This window comes from Callospermophilus lateralis, chromosome 15 (assembly GCF_048772815.1).
Source record: "Callospermophilus lateralis isolate mCalLat2 chromosome 15, mCalLat2.hap1, whole genome shotgun sequence".
Classification (NCBI taxonomy): Eukaryota; Metazoa; Chordata; class Mammalia; order Rodentia; family Sciuridae; genus Callospermophilus; species Callospermophilus lateralis.
In genome coordinates this window covers 84,350,487-84,366,511 of record NC_135319.1, presented here as the reverse complement: position 1 = coordinate 84,366,511, position 16,025 = coordinate 84,350,487, and the positions used below count along the sequence as shown (strand labels likewise).

Sequence of the window (16,025 nt, the reverse complement as noted above, 5' to 3'; positions counted from 1 at the left end):
TTGACATATCAAGTAAATCATGACAAGGTAGAAAAATATGGTAGTTAAACTGTGGTTTCTATAGTGAAGGAAGCTTGGGTTCATGCTCTGGCTTTGGATACCTAAGTAAGTTACTTGTACAACACTGAATCTGTTTTTGCCTCTTTAAAATAGAAATAATAGAAAATCTATTTGCTATAAATGAGAAAATATGTAAAGCACTTAGCACCACACTTACACAAACTAATTACCTGGTAACTAATATTAACTTGGTTAACCAGTATTTCTGTTATCACTGTAATGAAACATTTTGTGGCCTCAGGCAATATGTCTAAAGTTTAAACAGAAAAGACATGGATATACCTGAGAAAGTTTTAGTCTCTAAAATGTTTTTATAAGTTAAGGAAAGTAAACTGTGTAGTTGTTTGGACAACCACTTTTTCACTATGCATGGTTTAAAAGGACTAATGGATTTATACAAAGCAAAAGAATAAGTAAAAATGCTAGGCCAATTCCAATTTTAGATTATTTGTGAATAAAGCTCCAGTAGTATTCTAGATAACTATTCTAGAAAAATACATTTCAAGGTTGTACACACTGATCATATATTCTCTCAGGTATCTTCTGATACTGAGAAAGTAGCTGAATAATCTTCATAACAGTCAAATGATTTCTACATTCTGCAAGTTTTGATCTGTGAAGACTACAATCTAGTATTTCAGGGGCACCAAAGAAGAATCAGCTGCACTTATTTTCCCTAGTGACACTGGAATACTTTAGATACTTATTTTATATTTTTTGCTATTATCCTAAATTTCTTTAAAATGATATTCATTATGTGCTAGTATAGTACAGCTTATTTGACAATGGAAATCTCAGACCTTGACATATTTCTTATTATACAGCTATAACAAGAAGTAATTTTCCCCAGGAAATTGACAAAAAATCTCAATGTCATTGTAATTAGGTAGTGACATTCATTAGGTACATGAACATTGTATATACAGGCACTTACAACATACACTGACAAATCTTAATTAAAATTTCTATAAAGCATTAAATATGAGTCAATAGTTTATAAAGCAAAAATTAAACTTATCTGCATTTTTATAAATTTGAACACATGTAGATACTATTCAATCTTCAAATTTAAATTGCTTTCAGAAGATAGCCAGAGAAAAATTAGAATACCCAAAGAAGTTATTAATACTTACTTACCTGAGATATGCTGGTCACAAAATAAGTTTTCATTTAGGAAAGAAGAAAAACAATAACAAACATGTCACAAATAACATGTTTGTAGACTTGAGGAGAAAGCCAGAAGCCAACCAATAGTATCTTAAGAGGAAATGTTTACTATTTTGAATGTACTCTCTTTTTCAATTTTAGAATAAATATAATTTAACCTTACATACTTAAGAATAAGCTAATTTCTGGTTTTTGCTGCAGAGGAAATCAGGTTCATTTTATTATTATGAAATTAATATAATAGCAAGTTGAAGCCCAGGCAAATTTTTTTTATCTATAAAATAAGCATATGTAATTTCAAATCAAAAAGCAAATCTTAGTCACAGGGACCATAATCTCTTTAAACAATAAAGAACACATAATTCTTAACACATCAAGAACACTGCCACAAAATTATTAACTCTGACTACATTATTACTTAACGAAGACCTTCTACAAATGTTAAGCACAGACAGCCGGAGGCAGACCAAGAAAGACAAGGGCCTTCGATTCACCATCATGCCAGGCCCTCCCCGTGACACTTCAACAGCATCAGGTGATGAGTTTCACTGGATTAAAAATAAGACAGGCATGGTGGTGTATGCCTGTAATTCCAGTGGTGTGAGAGGCTGAGGCAGAAAGATCGTGAGTTCAAAGTCAGCCTAGCAACTTAGTGAGGCGCTAAGCAATTCAGTGAGACCCTGTCTCTAAATAAAATACAAAAAAGGGCTGGGGATGTGGCTCAGGGGTCAAGTGTCCCTGAGTTCAATCCGCAGTACCCCCCAAACAAACAAAAAGACGCTTAAAGGAAAAGGATAGAATATATAAGAAATATGCTTCAAGATGAGTATTTCCACAATTTACTAAGCCCATTCCATTTTTTTTTTTTTAACACATCCTCAAACAGGATATAGGATTTTCTAGAAATCAGGAGCCAAAACATCCTATCAAATAAGTTTTAAAAAGAGAAGGTCAAATACTCACCAACAGCAAGCAATGGCTGATACATCTTGATGTTTTTTGTGGTCAGTGGTGGGCACATACGAATGGCAAACTGTGGGGAGGGCAGTCCTGAAAGCAGTCCTGTTAGCAGGAATTTGAGATGCACTTCCTGTAAAATGGAGCCTTTGGGCTGTTCTTCTCCAGCAATTGCACTTTGCCCTGATTTGTCATTAAAAATAGAAAATTATTAATTATAAAGTATGCTGACCTTAGATTCCTCTAGAGTACTACTACCCATTAATCAGAAACTAAAGTCTTCTAAGAAACAAGTTTCAGTCACAGTTCCTGGCATGAGGGCACTAAACAGAGACTTCAGAACAAATCAAGAGAAACTGGGTTAGACAACACTTTCCGTAGCATGGTGTGCTGGAAAACATTCCTATGTTACTGTCTTTCCAAAAGATTACTTTTCAATCTGCAGTGCTTTATAAAGTATATATAAAACTGATGATCACAAAAAGCATGTTCAAAGAACTAATTTATGATTTCTAATGAGAAACTTTAATGTGTCAATGTATTTATAAAATTAAAGCCTTATAATTAATTTCTATGTAAAGACAGAAAACATAAAATACATATTAATAAATAATATATGTAGTATATAAACTGTCACTGTTAACAGTTAAGTGTTAAATAGCATTATTTTTAGAGACATGTTGTATTTAGGTTATCAAGTCTCAAACCAAAACGACTCCAATAAAAACCACTCTAACACAATGTGAATATAAAGATTACAATAAAATTAAAACTGTTCACTAAAAAAGGCATACAAATTTCCTTCCTATAAATCACTATTGAATATTGGAATTAACTTGCCAAAAACATAAAGATATGTGTAAGTTGGGCATGGTGGTGCACACCTGGAATCCTAGTGGCTTGGAAGGCTGAGGCAGGAGGATCGAGAGTTTAAAGCCAGCCTCAGCAACTTAGCAAGACCCTAAGCAACTCAGTGAGACCGTCTCTAACAAAATACAAAACAGGGCTGGGGATGTGGCTCAGTGGTCCAACGCCCCTGAGTTCAATACCCAGTAACACACACACACACAAAGAATATGTGTGAGTGAATATATATGTATACACACATACACACAAACATGTATGCTATAATGGAAAAATATACATAATTACTACAAGTAGGGGATGGAATCATGAATATAGTCCTTTGAGGCATAATGTTATGTTAGTAATAATGCTATTTTTAAACCTATAAAATATAGAGAAAAGATAACCACAAACTTAATCAAACTAAAATGATCCCTTAGAATTCGTCATACAATTGAACACAATCTCTCTGCTTCCCTTTCCTTAATGTACCGTCCATTTGGTAACAATGGATGGTACATTAAGAAAAGGGAAGTTCAACAGGTAGGTCCTGCAAATACCAACACTATTAGTTTAAGAATTGACTCCTGGGAACTGCCACATTTTTCAAGTATTTTTCATAAGAGGCAATTCACAAGGTAGGGCAGATTAAGCCTTAATAAGCAGCAGCCTTTATCCAATGAATATAAATCAGCCTCTGTATTTAACTGAATTGCTTTCAATTATCACTAAGTACGCAGTGAATTTCAAATTAAAAATTTAATTAAAAGTTTTAATTAAAATGTTTTCAAGTGACAAAGCTTTAACACTTTTAAGTCAAATACATTGTCAAGAACTGCTATACAATCTGTATCCTTTTGTTTCTTAAACACTGTTGTTTACATCACTTATATACCTAAACAGCATAAACCTTCAACCTCCTATGGGCTTCATATTACTGATTATTTCTGTTCATGTGTTTTACAATTCTTTCCTCTTTAGTATTTTATATTTAAAACAGACAAGGTCGATTAACTCAGAATAACATGTTACTGATAAAATGAACTCTGCAAAACATGCAAAATGTGTCCAAACTTCTTCATATGAATTTATTTCTGGATGGTGAATAGGAAGAATTTTAACTATGAAAATGCCATTGAGCAAAGAGTTCTACAACTGCAAGACATAGAAACCAAGGCCCTGACACTTCAGGGTCTTGCCCTACACATCAGAGCAGCCAGAAATGGAAGCCACTGCTAAGGAGCAGGCTCCAAAGTCAGGAGGACTGTGTTCACATTCTGGCTCTTCCACCAACTGGTATTTGGTATGGGGCAAGTTTTTTAATTTCTGGGCCTCAGTTCTCACCCATAAAATGGGGCTAATATCACCCACTTTGCAGGGTCGTGGTGAGGTATAATATGTAGAGTATGTAGCACAGCATTTAAGGTAATATTTAAGCACTCAATAAATGCCATTTGATTAACATGATTAATAAAACAATGCTCATTGTAGTATATAGCACCTATCTATTGCATTTAAGCAAAAAAAGTACTAAATAATATGCATTCATAATTGCATTATGGAAGAACAAAAAATGACAGAAAAGCCTTTGTAAACCACATCCACAATTTTAAAAGATATAGATACGAAAATTACTTGGCCTATTTACAAAATCTTATAAATTCAGGTTACATATATATTTGAAATCACAAATCCTCATTCTTCTTTAGTATGTACTAGCCCTATAATAATTAAGTAACTGAATATTTTATCTATAAATGCCTGTTTAAAGTAAGGATTCCTAACATAAGAATATGAAAATTAATGTGTAAGAGTTAAAGTGATTTTTTTTCTAACAATGCTGAGTTACTTTATTCCTTTAACTAACTGCACATGTAGAACACCCAAGGCCCTGCATGGAGTGCTGGAGTACACAAAATTCAATCAAACCGTTATAATTTACTAGAGGAAATAGAAGTAAGGCCACAATTACAATACAGTTATTACCTATTAGGGGCCACAAAAAAAAAAAAAAAAAAGACATTTATATCAGGCTTGGAAGATTATAGAGAGCAATACTGGACGTAGGCAAGTGGCACATGCCTGTAATCCCAACAGCTTGAAAGGCTGAGGCAGGAGGATCATGAATTCAAAGACAGCTTCAGAAAAGCGAGGTGCTAAACAACTCAGTAAGACCCTGTCCCTAAATAAAATACAAAATAGGTCTGAGGATGTGGCTCAGTAGTCAAGTGCCCCTAAGTTCAATCCCTCATACCCTTCACACCCCCCAAAAAGCAATACTTCAGCTGAATTTTGAATCAGGGAATGGCAGAGAAGGGAGAGAAGGCCCACATCTAAGAGCAGAATCCAGAATCCAGTGATTTATTTCATTTTATTAGATTAGTCTCTAAGGAATGACAACATTCTAGTATCCACAACTATAATGCCTATCCATGCTACTTAAGGCACTTTTATCCTAATATTTTATACCCTTCTGGTTAATTTAGGAAAGAATGATTCTACATTTAGTTTAAGTATTATCTTTGACTTTATAATAATTGCAAATCTATGACTATTAATTTTGCCCTTCAAAAATAATACCTAACATGAAAGTTTAAAAAAAATAAATAAAAAGCAGCAGCTTACCAATCATGTTATCTAGGGAAAGGTCAGGGAGTTTATTCTGTAGCACTCCTACAGGAATTCCACAGAAAGACACTGGTGAATACAAAGGCGATACACCAGAACTACTGCAAAGACATAATAATTAGATGGTTTTTACATATATAAAACCATGATTACATATTAGGAACTCAAAGTATTAATTCCAGCTCATGATATTTTATTTTTATTGTAGTATTATCTCATTCATAGGTGAAACAGCTTTACCAGGTATACATGCTTCCCTAATAATCTAAAGTCTTAATTATCTCCTTAAAATATCTTTTAATAGAAAACTGGCCCTTCTACTTTTAGATGATCCTATTAAGTTTTTTTAAAGAAAGGAAACAGAAAATAAAAGACACAAAACACAATCCCAGTGATTCATTTACCTGCTCCGTGAATTTCGACTGCACACGGCAGACTTGAGTTCCCATATCATGACCCTGCCGTCACTCACTATGAGGGCAGCTGCATTCTCATTGACAGGACAGCACACCATACTGAAGGGACGGACAGTTTTTGTCACCCTGATTGCATCGCACTGGCTTCGTAAATCATAGGTAAGCTCCTGAACAGGATCTGGATCTTAACATAAGATTGATTATTTTAAATGTCAGAAACATACCAAATGCACTACTGTTTATTTCCACTTAAATAAAATTCCAACTAAAAGAATGTAATTCTGTCACTCCTGGGGCTGGATTGTGGCTCAGTGGTAGAGTGCTCGCCTAGCATGCACAAGGCACGAGGTTCAATCCTCAGCACCACATAAATGTAAATAAAGATAGTATCCACCTAAAGCTTAGAAATGAATATTAAAAAAAAGAATGTCATTCCTTCACTAGTGCAAACTGTTGAGTACAGCTTCACTTTTTACAATTACTACTAGTTTCCTCAGAATATAAAGATAATTTGGTTAGTGTCTGCACAAAAGTTTAATCTATAAATTAACAAGATACTTTGTTTTAAAATATTTTAAAATAAAGGAAATGTTCAGAATCATATGTCAACAGTAACATATGATTAAATAATAAACAATGCACTATAGACCATCATAATTTGCAGGGGTCTGTAAGTCTGAAAATACCAGGAATTTTTGAAAGATATAAGAAGCACTTTCATCTTCATGTCATACATCACTTCACAAAAATATTACTTCTACACTCCAAGATAAGACTGACCTGACAACTGAGTGCCCTGGAGACACGTTAATCTGTCACTTTACAATGGAAGCTCCTAAAGCAGAAAAGTCAAAGAATGTAATACTAAAGATCCATGAGGCTGCACTTAGACTGAAGACTCACTAAAGATAATCTCTACATGGTCCATGGATACCATCAAGAAGAAAGAATTACAAGATATCAGTCTCTTTACCATTCATAGAAGGAACACTGTTAAAACACTGAGAGACTGATCCTAGGCTGAAAACTTTTTTATGCCTTATGCTGTAACCACTGTCAAGGCAAGTATCATCATCAACACTATGTGCATTGGCCGGCAATTACCAGGTGAGGCTTTATAATTATTTTTGGCGGGGGGTAGGGGGGTGGGGAGTGGTTTACTGGAAATTAAACTCAGGGGCACTTGACCACTGAACCACATCCCCAGCCCTATTTCGTATTTTATTTAGAGCCAGGCCTCTCTGAGTTGCTCAGTGCCTCGTTTTAGCTGAAGCTGGCTTTGAACTTATGATCCTCTTTTCTCAGCCTCCTGAGCCTCTGGGATTACAGACATGTGCCACTGTGCCCAGCTAGGCTTTATAATTTTGAAGAAAAATATAATTAACATTGTTGTGAGGTTTAAACTCACCTGGTTCATCACCTGAAGTGGTGAAAACACTACTGTAAGATCTTCGAACACGTAAGGTTATACACCCATTTTCATGAAGGCAAAATAAACCATCACGCTGAAAGCAGGGTATTACCTTTAAATAGATGACATATTTATTTGTAAAAACACAATAGCTAAGTGAAGCATAGATACTGTGAAACTCAAAATCACCTTTAGAGAATATGGTTAAAAAAAGAAACAAAAATACATACACAGGGGCTGGGATTGTGACTCAGCGTTAGAGCGCTGGCCTAGCACGTGGGAAACGCTGGGTTCAATCCTCAGCACCACATAAAAATAAATAAAATAAAGGTATTGTGTCCAAACAACTAAAAATTTTTTTAAAAAATACATAATACCTAAAATTTAACACCAAATGAACATTTTAAAAATTCAATTTATAATTCTAAAAAAAAAATCTGTCTTCATCCATGTGTATGTGACGTAAATAGCTCAGTAAATATCTCAGGAGAGTTCAGAAGAATTTTTAGGATAAATCAAACCAATTAAAAGTGCAGAAAAATAAGGAATACAAAACATTGCCATTTATTTTTTAATAAACCAAAAAAGAAAGTGGTACTAATGACTTGGAAGATTATAGTCTTTCTCTAAATACCATCTCTAGAAATTTCTAGGGGTGTAATTTACAAACCGTTGGATACCTGCAGAAAGGGAACTCCTGTCCGTTCTATTGCAATCACGCCCACTGTTTGATTCACCTCGAGGTCAAGGATTAAAATCTCTCGAGGGTAGAGCAGCAACATGTGGTTCCTTTTTGAAGGAAGATATGCCAGCTGGAGACAATCATTGAGAGTTACAAATTCAGCACTGAAAAAAGTATCAAGAGATGAAATGATATCAATGTTAGTATCAAGACTTGATTCACTTCAAAAAAGATTAAGAAAGATTTAATTTTTTACTTACTATGTAAAAATAGTCAATAAGAATGAACAATTATTTCTTGAATTACCAATGTGGTTAGCATCCAAAACTTAGATCTCTACTTAGTGCTGGAATCCAACAGTCTAAGTGGACATAAGTATTTCTAAATTTTGAATGACTTAAGTAAAACAGAACAGCATTTTATCCACAATAAGATGAAAAGTGGTAATACTATACTGGAATTCATAAAATAGTTTTATTTTTACTTTGCAATTAGAAGCAAGAGACTGATGAAAGCAAGACTTGGGATTAAAACATTAAATTTTAGAGTAATTAGCACCACTGCACCAAGAGTTATTGAACTATCTATATAACCTACAGCAGGTCATCTCTGCCCTACTCTGCCTTTCTTAGCTTTTTTTTTTTTTTTTGGCAGTGCTGGTGATAACACCCAGGGCTCCACGCATGCTAGGCAAGTGAGCTATATCCCCAGGCCATCTCACTCACTTTTACACTGCCTTAAATCTTTTTTGGAACAAATTTGGGTATTTCATTCATTATATCCCAGCATTTTCTTCTGTGTAAATAAGAGATGAAACTATGAGGATTGTAAAAAAGTGTTAGTCCTAAAAATCATTCTAGTAGTTTGTGACCGTTGCATATATTTAATCATAACCTTTAACTATATTTCAACAGAAATATATTTACATGATAATTTTATTGAAAGGTTTAGAAATTTCAAATTGTTAATTTAGAGGACTAGAAAGGGAGAGAGATTTGTAGTGCAATAAATTCCTAACTGCCATGGATGGGCCTGAGTAAGTTTTCTTTCTCTATGTGATGGGAACAGAGCTACCACCTGGGACTAAGATTATATCAAGTAATGAATGTAAAAGCACCTAGGTCAGTTCCAGTTGAAGGATAAAAAGTGCTCAAAATGTACATTTAATTCACATAAGAGATTAAGTCACAACTTATAAAACCATTTGCCTGCCAAATAGTTATTTGCATATGATAGGGAATCCATGAATAGTGGAAAGTTCTCATAAGATACTTACGGGATACTCAATTAATTTTGGCATAAAATGGAACACAAATAAGCAATTTAACCAGCCTATGGTTTAATAACATAAAAACATTTATCCACAAATTTAGAATGTATTTGTAGTGAAATTTATATTTTTACTATATGTTTTTTTTTACCCACAAAGTCTAGATAGCATAACTTTAGTATATTAAAGATAAAGGCTATATCTTAAAAATGAATGCCAAAAAATCTTGCCAAAACAGGAAAAATAAAACTAATACATAAAAGTAGTTACTTAAAATTTTATATAGGTACAGTTTTTGTTGTTGGGTTTTTTGTTTGTTTGTTTGTTTCCTGTATTAGGGATTGAACTCAGGAGCATTTAAGCACTAAGCCACATCCCCAGCCCTTTTTGTATTTTATTTAAAGACAGGGTCTTGCTAAGTTCCTAGGGTTTTGCTAAGTTGCTGAGGCTGGCTTTGAACTCACGATCCTCCTGCCTCAGCCTCCAAAGCAGCTGAGATTACAGACAGGTGCCATTGCACCCAGCTCAGGTATAGTTTCTTAAACCATAACAGCTCACATTTTCTAAATGAAAGCTTACAAAGTATCAACCACAACATGAAGTACTCTACTAACATTATCATATCTTTTAATCTCTGTAACAATCCTAGGAACTACTTTAAAACCCTATTTTATAGATTGAAATCTGAGTAAGACTAAGGAATCTGTTCTGAGTCACAGTTATGGATTCCCCCAGAACTTAGCTCTTAATCAGTATAGAAAAAATCTTCAACTACATAAGAAAAACACTTATATTTTATTGACTAATGAGAGGCACAGCAAAGTCAGGAAAACATACTAAAATAAAATTCAGCTTTTGTTTCCCAATTCTTCATGTATTCAATAAGCACAACTTCAGAATCATTTTATATTTTCAGAAGTAAAAATCAGGAGTGAAAAATTTTAATCTGTAAAATTCATTGGGGGAGTTTAGCATGGCTGGAGGATGCAGAGAGACCATGCTAAAATGTTGGATCTCCTCCTATGGGAAAAGGCAGAATATTTTTTTTTCCTCTAATAAACTTGAAACTAGGAAGTGAAGTGAGATGAAGAAGAATATCTACCTTAGCACAACTCCAAAAGAATGCTTTGATATCTGACAAACTGATGGATGCTGTTAGGCTTACACTTTTAACTTACCTAGGTTTCTCTTGAGTGATTAAAATTTTTACTTTATTAAGAGCCTTCTTGGCTCCTGTGGCTGCAGCCAGCTTGTTATGAGCCGGGCTAGAGTGTGGGCTGGAGATGTACACTTTTTTCCCAGGTCCCGAGGGAGGCTTGGATGGAGAGAAGTCGGAGATGAATACAATACCCTCACTGGTGAGTACTATATTAAAAGAAGCAAAATTCTTATTAAAGTTTAGTCAAGTTGAGCACAGAATTTTATTCCAATACAACATGAGAGAAAGACAATGATAATTTTAACAATATAGAACATGCAATGTTATGGTCATAACATGATGAGAATTTTCTCCAAGTTGAAAAGAAACAAGTTATCCATTACAATTCATCAGAGTCTTCCAAGCTCAGCATTCTGAATTATGTTTATATATTAAAGAGACAGTAGAAGAGTGTTGGCAGAAAGAACAAATGTTTGTTCTTTCTGATAAATTCTGTGCACAGAATTTCATTAAAAACTCTGTAACTTCAAAATCCAAACACTTTCCAGAATATAAGATTCACAATAAGAAAAATACCCCATATGTAAGATATTCTGCATATCACAATTAGCTAAGTTCAAATATTTGATTGAATGATACTAAATTTTGTAGGATTCTCATGAGCTACTCAGTCTTCTTGAACATCAGACTGTACCTTAGGATGAATAAAGACTGTTTCCCTTTATATTTAAAAATGACATAAGTCCCAACAGAAGATTACTAAATGTCCATGAAACAAAAATAGTTTAACACAACATTTGGCAATATAAACTATGCCTTTTTACGACTATAAAGAGAATCTCCCTCCTAACTGGAGCTGACCAATACTGGGATATATGGGCAGGACAACCTCATCCACCCTGAGTCTTGGCAATCTAAGGCTGCTTGCTGCAGGCACAGAGATCAAGAGAGCATACAAGTTATGATAACCCTAGCACAGTGAAGTAAATAAAAAGTGTTAGGGCAAGTGGCATTTTGAAATATTTTCACCAGAAAAATCACAGAGACGTAGAGCTGATTCAACCAATCTGGGCTAACACCTTGTCTCCTTTCCAGGTTCCAGAATCATCTTTGAAGGTCTCACTGGCTTCTCTGCTTTTGTGATGCCTTCCCTCCCTGTGCTGCACTAGTCTTCTATTGTGTTCTTGCAGCACTGCATTTATATCAGCAAACTGCTGAGTGAGTGAATGTATGCATGCACAAGTTCATATAAATATTCATACACACAAAGGCTTGAACAGTCCATACTGTGGTTACTTTTTAGCCATGTGTCCCATTTCAACTTCCACTTGTCTGCCTTTCTCTGACTCCTTCATTTCACTATCACACATACACATTTAATAAATGTTGACGGACAAGAGTCAGAATTGAATCATTCAAATCCAGGAAAAACAGCTAATTCCCTTACCTCCTTCAAGTTTCAAGTTTCTGATCATTATCAGAATGAAGCCTACTTTAACCATTATATCTATCACAACTTGACCACTGGATACCCCATCCCTCTTCATCCCCTTCATCCTATTCACATTCTTTATATCATTTATCACCTTTTAACAGACTAGAACTTAACTCACTATGTTCACAGTTTATGATCTGGCTCAAACTAGAATGCTAACTCTACAAAAGCAAGAACCTTCATACTGGTGTCAATAGTTCAAGAAATATTGTTGAGTAACTGAACAATGAGTATCTTCTAAATAATTAATCCATAAAAATATCTAAAATCTCATTTTTAGATCATCTTATCTATAAAACATCAAATAGTGACAAAAAATGCCTCTGCAAGAAAAGATTCCTTTGGGCTTATTCCATTTTTTACATGCATCTGTTTAGGGCACTCAGAACACATGGCATGAATTAGGATAATCTCTTTTTTTAAAAATTTTTTGTAGTTATAGATGGACATAATGCCTTTATTTTATTTGTTTATTTTTATGTGGTGCTGAGGATCGAACCCAGTGCCTCACACATGCTAGGCAAGTGTTCTGCCACTGAGCTACAGACCCAGCCCTAGGATAATCTTTTTAAAAAGTAGGAACTTAATTTGGCCACAGAGTAAATGAAATCCTTGATTCAAGGTTTTTAAATATTCCTAAAAAAATCTAATTCAATTAAATCTGAATTAGAATATCACAGTAACACTCTGTCCCTGGCTAGTCCAATATTATTCACAAATTCAACATAGTAAGGTGTGGGTTGCTGGCTCATATTTTTAACTATTAAAATAGGTGCAAATGATAAGAAGTAATGATTTAGTACATGAATCAGGACCTGCAGATATATGGATGAGATGTGCTTCTCCACTTTGCTCAGTCATCTTAACATTACAGATGTATGTGTACATATATATATATATATATATATATATATATATATATTGCATGGGATATAGCATTAATTATATTGTTAGTACTTCATTTAATTCATTTACCACAAGAAACCAATACTCACAAGTTAAATGTGAGGGATCAAAAGGGTCAAAAGAAAAAGAGAGAATGTTATCTGCATAGCTTTTCTTCCACAGTTTCGTGCCAGTATCTGCATTCCAGAGCACAATGTAATTTGGCGGGTGGATAGCAAGCAACAAATCTCGGGAAGCATCTTGATTCCACAACCACTGAACATCTGTAAAGACCAGATAAATAAGGCAAAATTCAAAAAACTTCCATTTCAAAAGAGGTGGATAACTTGCTATTGATATTTAGTTTAGTAGATGCAATCCCTAAAATCTTAACACACTGCCAAACATGACATATGCACGCTTACCAATACTGTATTGGTTTTAAGTGAGTAATGTAAGAAAAATCTGCAGAAGAAAACTTTATTTCATGTAAGAATGAGATGTTTGGTTAAAATTCCAAGTAATCTAAAATATCACTTTCAAGAAAATTCAACACAATTAATCATCCTTTAAACATAAAATTAGGAGTTAGGATATATACCTCAGTGGTATATACCTGGCATATGTAAGGCCCTTGGTTTGATCCCCAGTATCACAAAAAGAACAAACCAAAAACAAAACTATAAAATCAACATATGAAACTCTCTTAGCCACAATCAAGATGCCACACTCCCCAAATGCTTTCCTGGAGACTCTGAAGTTTTTCATGATTTTTCAAGATGATAAACAGACTAAAGATGTAGTTTAGTACCTAGCACATAGAAAATACTCAAAAAATTTTTAAATTGTAATTTAAAAATTAGAGAGGTTCTCAAAGATATATACCTAAAGAATACTTCATTGGTTTTAGATTAATAACAAAGAAAAAGTTAAACAATCTAAGAAAATGAGAATAAAATGTTGTTCAACTCTATTAAACATTGATAGCTAATTCATAAGAGCAGTTCAACCAAGTTTACTTATAAGATAGATTTCAAGATGGTAGCAGCTTAATTTTCTTATCATGCTTGAATGAGGCTGAAATTGAAATTAAGGGTTTTACCAAAGCATGAATCAATTGAGATTTGAGAAAATAAGCCCAGAATTCAGATCAGTAGAGCAGGCTAAAAATCTCCAAGAGTTAATCTGCAAACAATGATATTAAATGAGAGGTGGAGGGGAGGGGGCAAGAAAATATTCTGAGTAAGTACATCAATATAAGCTCTGAGGAGAGCATATTTTCCTCACCCTGGATAGGTCTGGCATGCTCCTGGATCTCACATTGAGCTACTCCTGCTGCCACATCCCAAACAATGATCTTCCCATTGACATCAGCAGAAGCTAAGCGCAAGCAATATGGTGAGCCAATGTTATGGTGGTAGTTTTCTCTGGCCCATTTAACCTAGTATCAAGAAGAAATCAGATCAAGTAAATACTTGCATTGGATAAAACTAAACATCATTTTACAACACATAAACCAGAACCCATACTATATTTGTATTACAAAAATCTTTAGCATGAATAAAAGGAAACTGGTTTGCATTTTGAAATTTGATATTTTTATTATACATGGCATTTTTCAAATGTTGCATTGCAAATATTTTTTATCAAAATGCCCCTGCCTTGAAAATGTGAAAAATGATGCATAGCCTTAATATTTTGGGAAACTCAGGTTAAACTCAAAATAAAACAAAACAACAAAAATTCTCCAGAATACTTTGCTTTTAGAACCTCAGAATACCTTGGAACTAGTTTCTAAAATCTAGTTGTAACAAAACATATAAAATCATGAATTGCTAGGAAGAATGTTTTTCTATATTTTCTATATTAGGGACAAACAAAGCCTCCACAGGGACGCAAAGGAAAAACCAAAAGCAAACAAAAAACTCTGGTTCTATCACCTTCATAAAAATGTAAGTTTTTCTATAAAAAGAAATTTATGCTTTGCTTCATACCTCCAACAACATTAAAGGACAAGTAAGAATAGAATTTTAAAAATAAAATTCACAACTCCAGGACAAATCTGATTAAATTCTTGGATAATGAATACAGAATAAGAGATAAGTCCTATAACCCTTACCATGACCTGAGACATTCCCTGGCCACTCCCCAGTCACTCTTCTGGTGGTTACTACCACTTGTTTTTTCTATCTTAGCATCCTATTTGTTTTCTTCAAAGCACTTTATTATACCATGTATAATTATATATTTTTTTAAATTTATCACCAACCCATAGACTCTCAGCTCCCAGGGGTACATCCTGTAGGCCTTGTTCATATTTCTAGTACCAGACCAGTAGAGCACCAGTACAGTGCTCAAAGTTGGTATTCAGTATATGTTTATAGATGAATTTAAATCCCAGCAGCTCAGGAAGCTGAAGCAGGAGGATTCTGAATTCAAAGCCAGCCTCAGCCAAAGCTAGATGCTAAGCAACTCAGTGAGACCCTGTCTCTAAATATAATACAAAATAGGGCTCGAGATATGGCTCAGTGGTTGACTACCCCTAAGTTCAATCCCCAGTACCCCACCTCCCCAAATAGATAAATTGAAGCATAAGAAAATCTCTAATTGTACACATATAAACATATATACACGTGTACATATATATAAGCGCATTCATAGATAATGATAAAATAGGAAAGTAAGCTAACAAATTAAGTATTTATGAAAAAGATGAAATCAAGTTTTCCAAATATTTTAATAATCTTTAAAGTTTTACTGTTATAAATCTTTTGAGGCAAAAATCTTTCTAATAAAATGTGCATGCTATGCGTATTTTTTGTATGTGTTCATTTAGATATGTGTATATATTTAAATGTATGTGTGTATGTGTTTATACATTATGTGTATGGGTGTATACAGTCAATCCTAATTATTTGCAGATTCCACAAATGTGAATTTGCCTACTCAGTAATATTTGTTTGTAACCTCAAAGCTAGTATGTGCTATGCATTTGCAGATAAGAACAGAACAAAAAAATTTAGTCAGACACACAAGTGTGTACCCAGTT

General features: G+C 34.0%; 1 protein-coding gene across 1 annotated transcript in view; it reads right to left on the bottom strand.

Annotated features, from left to right (window-relative positions):
- The window catches only part of Wdr11 (WD repeat domain 11), a 53,146-nt gene that overhangs the window by 32,267 nt on the left and 4,854 nt on the right, over positions 1-16,025 (bottom strand). The window contains exons 3-10 of the mRNA XM_076834672.1: positions 14,264-14,417; positions 13,087-13,260; positions 10,616-10,802; positions 8,166-8,331; positions 7,483-7,597; positions 6,063-6,258; positions 5,656-5,759; positions 2,191-2,367 (exon numbers count right to left, since the gene is read on the bottom strand). Coding sequence (XP_076690787.1) covers positions 2,191-2,367; positions 5,656-5,759; positions 6,063-6,258; positions 7,483-7,597; positions 8,166-8,331; positions 10,616-10,802; positions 13,087-13,260; positions 14,264-14,417 — 1,273 coding nt within the window. The remainder of the gene's footprint in view (positions 1-2,190; positions 2,368-5,655; positions 5,760-6,062; positions 6,259-7,482; positions 7,598-8,165; positions 8,332-10,615; positions 10,803-13,086; positions 13,261-14,263; positions 14,418-16,025) is intronic.